The sequence below is a fragment of the Clytia hemisphaerica genome, unplaced genomic scaffold (assembly GCF_902728285.1).
Source record: "Clytia hemisphaerica strain Z4C2 unplaced genomic scaffold, Clytia hemisphaerica genome assembly, whole genome shotgun sequence".
Classification (NCBI taxonomy): Eukaryota; Metazoa; Cnidaria; class Hydrozoa; order Leptothecata; family Clytiidae; genus Clytia; species Clytia hemisphaerica.
Genome location: NW_027103929.1, coordinates 318770 through 326903, shown reverse-complemented (window position 1 = coordinate 326903; position 8134 = coordinate 318770). Strand labels below are relative to the sequence as shown.

Genomic DNA, 8134 nt, shown 5'->3' with positions numbered 1-8134 from the left:
TATACTTTCGTATTTTATAATAGTCCGATACTCAATGATTGGTACTTTATCGATGATGTGTACAAGTGATCCAAACAACAATTGTGAATACTATGGAAACTTCTTGTTAAGTATCGGTCGATTGCCTCAAAACCAAAATATTCAATTATGGTCATTGGCTCAAAACAAGTTTTCAAGACAACCTGTAGGTCGGCCCTGGGTTGTAACTTTTGTTCATAGTTTTGATGAATACGAAAGTTACGTGACCGATCCAAATGAATTCATTGTATTGGATGGTATGATTAAAGAATCTGACAGTGGAAGTGATGACTTGATTGCTGATTTTGATGGAGAACTTCTCGCTGTGACGGATTTGTTTGGTACTTTCAAAACAAAAAAAGTGACTCAAAGCAACGGTGATTATGCCGAAGTGGGTTTGAGAATAAATAGGGCTGCCAAGTGATGATATGCTTAGTTAATTTCAGATCAATCTTTTTTATTTATATAGATAAATGTTACACGCTTTTTTATATATAAGAATACTTTTGCAAAAACGCAAGGTTGAAAATTGACTAAAATCTAAAAACAAATTAAGAGCAATCTGAGGCTCAGCTCTAGAGAATATATAAGAAGAAACTAAACGAGACAAAGACTTAATCAAGAATATAGAAAAATGAAAACCGTTATACACATGGGTTAATAGCTATTTTAGTATTTCCCGCCAAATTTTTATCTGTAAAGGCTCGAAAAATATACAGACGTCTGATAATCAGAATCAAGAACATTTTAAGAACATTAACTCTTTCAGGGCAACGAAAATCAAAAAAATCGTTTTTAGAAGTTACAACTTCAGATGCAATTATCTCAGTTTTGGAGCAATCTAAATACACGCTTTTTTTTTTATAAGAATACACTTTATAAGAATGTCCATGATGAAAATGGCCAAAAAATTAAGAATATGCTAAGAATATCACCATCATGGAATTTTGCTACTCAAGCAAAGAATGTCATTTTTAGAGCATTTTAAATTATAAATTACCAATTACCCCCAAGTAATAAGAATGCTGTAAGCATATTTTAGGATGATTTTCCCAAAAAAGTTAAGAATATCCATGATGAAATGGATTTACACCATTCTTATAAAAAAAAAAGCGTGTAGGCCATGTTTGGGTTCGTTGGAGAGCTCTTTTTATGCTCTATCTTTTCAGTGTGCCAGAGTTTTAAATTAAATCCTAACAAAAATTACGGCAGCCAAAAGTATCGTTCCAAATTGAAGGAAATTAGCTGGGCCGTCATGAAAGAGTTATACCTGAAGATTTCAAAAAAATTTAAGAGCCCTGTCTGAGTCAAAATTTTTTGGGGGCTTTACTGGCTCTTATATAAAAGAGGCATGTCTTTTTTTTGTGGAGGTTCTATTTTTATCTTGTAAATGTCGAGGAATGAGATCCTCAATGCAATCACAATACTTTGATATCATTTTGGCAAAGTCTTCTTTCCCGGCCATTCACGGACAGTTTAATGTAAGGGAGAAATTGCTACCTTTTGAACAGTTTAATTAGAAATTTAAGAAATCCCTACTGGATGTTAATTAGAAACCCAAATTTTTTCCTATCTTTTCGTGAAAGTCAATTTAATCAATCTTATGGCTTGAGTAAATATTGAATGTTAGGTCCCAGTTAATCAAATTAGCATATGAATTATATTTTTGGAGTGAATTTTCAGTTTAACTTTGATCCTAAAACAGCTACACGTATAAGAACTGTCGATGGAAAGCTCCAAATGGATTTGAAAATTAATTTCATGTTACTTTCTAGTAGTATTTTACTTTGCTTCATTTATCAATCATTTTGTTGTTTATACGAATCGCAACAAGTTGAAACATCTTTAAACAACGCAATTTCTATTGAGTCTGTAAGTTCAGCAGTGGAATGTATTTTAGAATGTAAAAGTTTAAAGAAAACACCTTTCTATGGTGAGAATAAGGAATGTTATTGTTTGGATAGTATCCAACACAACAGTGACAACACTTCAGTCAACGGTACCATTTTTAAGAAGGTAAATAAATTGTAAATATTGAAAAAATTGTCGAGCCATACCCCTATGATAAGTTGAAATCTGATATTCTGAATATGTATTTTAAGGAAAGAAATTTTGGCGGGAATTTATAATCTGGCGGATGGCGCAAAAAGTTTTTTCAGAGGGTATTAAATTTGGTGGACTGTGAGTTTCAGAGGGAATCAAACTTGGCGGATGGTGGAAAAAAGAAATTTTCAAATTTTCAAATCCGCCAAAATTTCTTCACTTAAGGTATATCACAAAGCCTCCTGGTGATAAAATATTTCCATTTTCACCCTCAAGGATAAATTACTCAGCCATTGGACCCCCCTGACATACTGTACATCACGATATTCATATTTTCGATATTTTAGACTTTATTGAATCCCTAGACTTCTTTTACTTCTTTTTCTCAAAGGATAGTCTCACTAATTTCTTATGGGAACTTGCAAAAAAATTTGGTCAACAAACTGACTTGAGTTTTTAAGAAACAATTTTACAACTTTCGCAAGTTTTTCGTTGACACCCACCGGAGTAAAAAGCTGTTTATTAGAAAAGAGATAATACCGTTTGTGCATTTTCTTTTCGTTTTTTAGGTGACAAATGCTGAAGAAGGAACCGCTAACAATACTAAAATCACGCCCTCCACCGTCCCATATGTAGATCAACTTGGTAAGCATTTTACTTTAAATGGCCATTACCTTCCACCTCTTTTTTGACGACAGCCTTCTTTAAGGCTCCAAATGAAAAATTCATTAGAAAATAACTGGTCATGAAACACCATTGTTTTTCGAACTAAGTGAAATTGAGCCGACTGCAGTTGAAACGTCCCTCGATCAAGGGGTATGTTTGTGAACGCCTAGCGGGCACCTCACCTAAAACCGAGATTCTTTATTCCGTTTCTTAGTGAGTTCCACTTTGACAATTTTCCGAAAAATATAAGCCTTTCAAGTGCTTTAACGCAAATTCGCATTTTTCACTACTGCATGAGCTTTGAAAGCTAAAAGTAACGTCAAAATATCGAATATTTAGAGCCGAAAGCCCGGTCTATAAACTTTCGAAAAAGTCATAAAGTGGAGTAGACATTAGCCACAAACCACAAATAGCCACAAATTTGGTTTTTGTCTAACAGGTTAAGACATGAATTCCGTAGAAAAAACGCGGGTGCTGTCTAGTATAGGCTAGTGAACGCCCCCACAAGGTATAGAAATAAAAACCCCTTGTCTTAAAATAGATCCCCCACAACAGTTTCTTTTCCAAAAATTGGTCAAACTTCAAGATGGCGGATAAATTAATTGAATGTCTTTGAGCTAACCAAATCTATCATGAAATTGAGATTAAAGTGATGTGATTATTTATTCATTCTATATTTAACAGTGTCTTATCAAATCAGAGGAACCTTAAGCATGTTTTGCGGAACAGATGAAGACACTAACTGTGAATTTTATGGCAATCTAAAATTTGAGATCGGAAATCGTCCTGAAAATCAAAACATTGAAGTGTGGTCAAGAAGCGGTTCGCAAAGGATCAGTAAACAAATGTCATTACCCTTTGCCCTCCCTTTCTCAGCAATCTTTAACGAATATGAAAGTTTTGCGACGGATGTTGATAAGTATGTGGTACTCGATGGACAAATCAAAGAATGGGACTCCAATGGTTTTGATTTGATCGCTGATCTAAGTGGGCAACTTTTTGCTGTGAAAAACATTTTCGGTAAATCCCAAACAAAGAAAGTTTCTAAGACCGACGCTTATGCTGAAGTGACAGTTAAGATTATTAGAGTTTAAAAATGGTTTTCGTTTGGTGCATGGTTATAGATTTTGAACTAAGAAACGCTCGAATTAGATGAAAGAATTGTTGGACATTTCATTTCAAGTTGTTTAGCTTAATTGGCAAGACCAAGGACTATTTCATGCGAAGCCCAGCAAGGTGGTCTTTTAGGCGAAAAGGGTACAGAGATGTGCCGCCGCTGCGTTGAGCGGTGCATTTTTATGGGTCCCAGGAAGGGGTGCAAAATCACTGCAATGATAAAATCCATGTCGTGTTCTCCCTATTGGAAACAAAGCAGAAAAGAAGAATTTTTGAAAATTGTATTTAACAGAAAGAGTAATTTTTTTTGATCCCATGGCAAACAAACCTTATTTACCAAACAAACTTACTTTAAGGGAATACATTATGACACGTTTGGTTTGTATTTTGTTTGAAATTTTCTAGTTTGTGCTTTTCCTTGAAAAAGAAAAAAATCATTTGAAACGCTATTTCGCATTAATTAATTCCGCACAATCCCTTAAAACGACAGCCTATCCACATTAATTTATTCCGCAAAACCTAATATCTTTCGGGGGTCGCTAGTATAAATTTATTCCGCATTAATATTGGATATTAGAAATTATCCTTAAGAGTGTATATTTCAGGTTTGAAGGTTATGAAGTAGAGAACTTTAATATAGAGTATCATCAATAAAGCATACCCTAAACCCAGTGATCTAGGTCACTGAATGTTACAGCATCTTTAAATGGTGAAATTTCCCGTTGAAGGTGCACGGTCCACAGTGGAATGTATTTTATGATGTCAAAGGATGTCGATGGCTTTATTGAAGTTCCCTTCAACTTCAAAAAATAGAAGTTAGAATTAGCAAGAGTTCGCAGTACCTACAAACCTAATACGGGGACAGCGTCGCACTTTAGGACTAACTAAGATTTGTATTATCCACTCTGTTTTAATGAAAAGAGAAAGAGAGAAGAGAAGTGAACCCTCCGAATCACCCGGAATGGGCCCTTTCCTGGATAGATACCTACCCTAGGATAGGGAAATTACCACGCTTATACCAGACACTGCTCACTTTGTGCTCGCGACACGACAGAGTTTTTTGTGTATATACGATGATACTCGAACTACACTTCGCAGGTGTTGAATATCGTCACCACACCACAAGCAATACTGGCATACTCCCATACTCTTTTATCAGATTGACGGTACCCAGTCCCCCTCACAAGGCATGCGTCGACCCGGGCGAAGGTATATTCACTTGCCGAGCGAATCATAGCACCGAGTGAGAATCGAACCCTGACCTCTCAGATACGATAACCACTACACTACTACACCTCTAATGAAAAAGAGTTTACGTTTGAATTCTTTTACCATTGTTAGACGGTTATAAATAAGTTCATTGGGCTGGATGCGAATCGAATAGAATTATTCATTTCGATATAACCCCTATGGATTTTTTGCTCTCTTATTCTATAATGCGCTCATATCCTATAAGTAAAACGGAATGGCCACTCTATATGATAATTTTCAATATTTTTCCGCCACGTGATGCAAAAGTGCATTTTAATTGGACAAGAAGAACTCGCAAATTTATTAGTCACGTGAAAATTTCAGCCTTTCTCATTGAGAGCTGGAATCACCATTTAAAGGTTTTGTTTTTAAATGAGAGTGATATTGTTTACTTACTCATCAATTTTAATTTAAAAGTTTTTTCGCATAAAATTGACACGGATGTGGAGCATTCATTCATTCAGCACAATATAACAATAGGGAGTCCTGATATGAAACATGTGTCTGGTATGAAACGGGAACACTTATGTTAATTATAATTCTTTCAGACGACAATCCGCAAGATATAAATCCTACATAAAATTTGCCATTTTAAAGACATTGCACAAAATCACTCTCCTCCTCAAAAGAAATTGTCCCATAGAGTTTAGGTGCGTAATTATAGTAAATTTATAAATTTCTTCCCGAAAAACAAAAGTCCCGATAAATACAATATTCCAATAATTAATTAAAATTAGATATTTAACAAAAAGCAGACATTTCATTTTCATTTATTTATCAATAGCCGCTGAGGTATTTCTAACTAATAATGAAAATATGAGAGGATTTATTAATTGGAAATTGGTACCTGTTTTTTTATAACAAGAAATAATATTTGTATCAAACTTGGATATCAAAACTGCGAGAAACTGTTAAATTTGTCGTCGATGAATTTATAATAAATAGCTGAATGGGGTTTACATTGATTGGCACTGATTTAATTTTCTAACTCGTAGAGAGTAAAAATTAAAAAAGGGTACGATTTTGATTTTATTTCTTTGGGTAAATTTGTGAAGAGCAATACAAAAAATTATTGGAAAGTATCTAAACTTTAACAAAAAAGCGTGAAAGATGGAAAAGCTTTTCTTCCGAATACACATCGTCATTTTATTACTTTTTTTGTCGAAGTTAAGTCATTGTTGTTTGTACGAAGGTCAACAAGTTACTGCATCTTTAAACAACACAGTTTTTGTTGAAGATGCACGGTCCACAGTGGAATGTATTTTACGATGTCAAAGGTTGGAGAAAACACCTTTATATACTGAGGAAAAGAAATGTTATTGTTTTGGAAAGTTTGAAGAACAGAGCTCGAACGAATCAAAAACCGGGACCATATTCAAGAAGGTACATAACTACGTAAATATTTTTCTGTAATGCGCCGTGTCCAGCCCCCCCCCCCCCCGGGGGCACTCAATTTCTAAACGATGGCATGTGCTACCAGAATTATGGCTTTCAAAATCGTACCCTACACCATGTAGCCCTTTTGTTTGTAACAAAAGAAAATTGAACAAAAAGCTAAAACAATCAAACATTGCCAGACCGGGTTTTTTTATAACGACTATGACCTATGTGCGTTTTACCGAACGTTTCCGATAAGGAGCCTCTGTGCCATAAATTTCAGCCATATACTATTTTTCAAAGTAAAAACCTAATTCTGCCTGACTATAAAGAAAAATGTTTAGGTATTAACATCATCTTGTGTAACAATCTATTATCTATTTCTTGTATTTTAATGTTTAGGTTTCCATTGTTGGTGACGAAATGGAAGATAAGACAGGTAAAATGAATATCAAAGATATTATGATGTATCGGTATCTTAGTTGAGTTGTACGGTTTTCTTAGTCCAAAATATATACCCTAGTGTTGCCATTTTTTATAATATTCCGCCCGAGAAAATTTTGCTAACTAAGGTCCTATGCCCAATATGTTGATGCATTTTTTGTCATTTTGCCAAAAAATTATGACTACTTTTGAATAGCATACCGCAGTGATTCTAAAAATAGACATCAAAATTACATTTTGTCCGAGTTTTAATCCCATCATCCTTTGCATTAATTGCTTTTGCAAGTCAATTACACTTATGGACAATACAAAAGTAATAACTTGCACGCATTACGAATCAAGATGAAAAGGATTGTGGGATTGAATTTCGGTCAAATGTTAAAAGTAATAATTATGACGTTTGCATAGCAGTGTGCTATTGAGTAATATTTCGTTATTTATATACACTGAAGATATTCTTTTCCTTTTTAGTAAACTATAATCTCATTGGTACATTGGAGATGATTTGTACAAGTGATACTGGAAGAATGTGTGAATATCACGGTAGTTTCGTCTTAAATATCGGAAGTTTACCGGTAAACCAAAATATCACAATTTGGTCCGTTCCTCAGCTATCATTCCTTAGCATCATTGTAGGTAACGTTCACACAGTTCAGATCAACCACCAGTTTAAAGAGAAGAAGAGCTTCACAACGAGTGAATTAGAATTGATTACATTTGATGGAGCAATTCAAGAGTATGACTTTGAAACCAAAACAAGTAATGTTTTGGGAGATTTCAATGGACAAAGTTTCATTGCGAAGGATATATTTCAAGCAGACGGACGAAAAATAATCAATGGCGATACCGGTTATGCAACAATCACATTACAATTTGTCAAAACATGAAATGAATATTTACCCACATATCTTTTAAATAAGCATCCAAAAATCCAAAAACTGGCTAATTTTCAAAGATCAACGGGACCTTGATAGCCAAAGTATATTGCGACTCACAATTTTCTGTTTTCTTATAAGTGTTCATTTCGTCTTAATTTATAAATTTTGAAGTATTTGATTTGATTTTAAAATGTATGATGAAGTTTTTCTTAGCTGACAATAGTGTAGACCACATTTTTACACATGAAAAATTAAAGATAAACAAACTGATTCTCATATATTGACTTCCAAACTGACTCGAGACTCCTGGTTGGGAAATGAAGCCACTTATTTCCCCTTCA

The 8134-nt window shown here is 34.3% G+C and overlaps 2 protein-coding genes across 2 annotated transcripts; both read left to right on the top strand.

Moving 5' to 3' along the window:
- The first annotated feature begins 1722 nt into the window (after window positions 1-1722).
- On the top strand, window positions 1723-4208 carry LOC136809776 (uncharacterized). Its single transcript, XM_067066331.1, has 3 exons — window positions 1723-2034; window positions 2631-2706; window positions 3412-4208. The coding sequence occupies exons 1-3, from the start codon at window positions 1759-1761 to the stop codon at window positions 3819-3821; spliced, it is 762 nt and encodes a 253-aa protein (XP_066922432.1). The 5' UTR covers window positions 1723-1758; the 3' UTR covers window positions 3822-4208.
- A 708-nt stretch (window positions 4209-4916) lies between these two features.
- Window positions 4917-8069, top strand: LOC136809792 (uncharacterized). The gene is made up of 4 exons (XM_067066348.1): window positions 4917-5052; window positions 6287-6477; window positions 6874-6910; window positions 7387-8069. Exons 1-4 carry the CDS (start codon window positions 4917-4919, stop codon window positions 7800-7802), a joined length of 780 nt encoding a protein of 259 aa, XP_066922449.1. The 3' UTR covers window positions 7803-8069.
- Window positions 8070-8134: the final 65 nt, after the last annotated feature.

Bases quoted from the DNA above. Each gene is read 5' to 3' on its own strand.
- LOC136809776 (XM_067066331.1), top strand. From the start codon at position 1,759: ATGGATTTGAAAATTAATTTCATGTTACTTTCTAGTAGTATTTTACTT. The intron at 2,035-2,630 runs GTAAATAAATTG...TTCGTTTTTTAG, and splicing joins ACGGTACCATTTTTAAGAAG to GTGACAAATGCTGAAGAAGG. The intron at 2,707-3,411 runs GTAAGCATTTTA...TATATTTAACAG, and splicing joins CCCATATGTAGATCAACTTG to TGTCTTATCAAATCAGAGGA.
- LOC136809792 (XM_067066348.1), top strand. From the start codon at position 4,917: ATGATACTCGAACTACACTTCGCAGGTGTTGAATATCGTCACCACACC. The intron at 6,478-6,873 runs GTACATAACTAC...TTTAATGTTTAG, and splicing joins CCGGGACCATATTCAAGAAG to GTTTCCATTGTTGGTGACGA. The intron at 6,911-7,386 runs GTAAAATGAATA...TTTCCTTTTTAG, and splicing joins CGAAATGGAAGATAAGACAG to TAAACTATAATCTCATTGGT.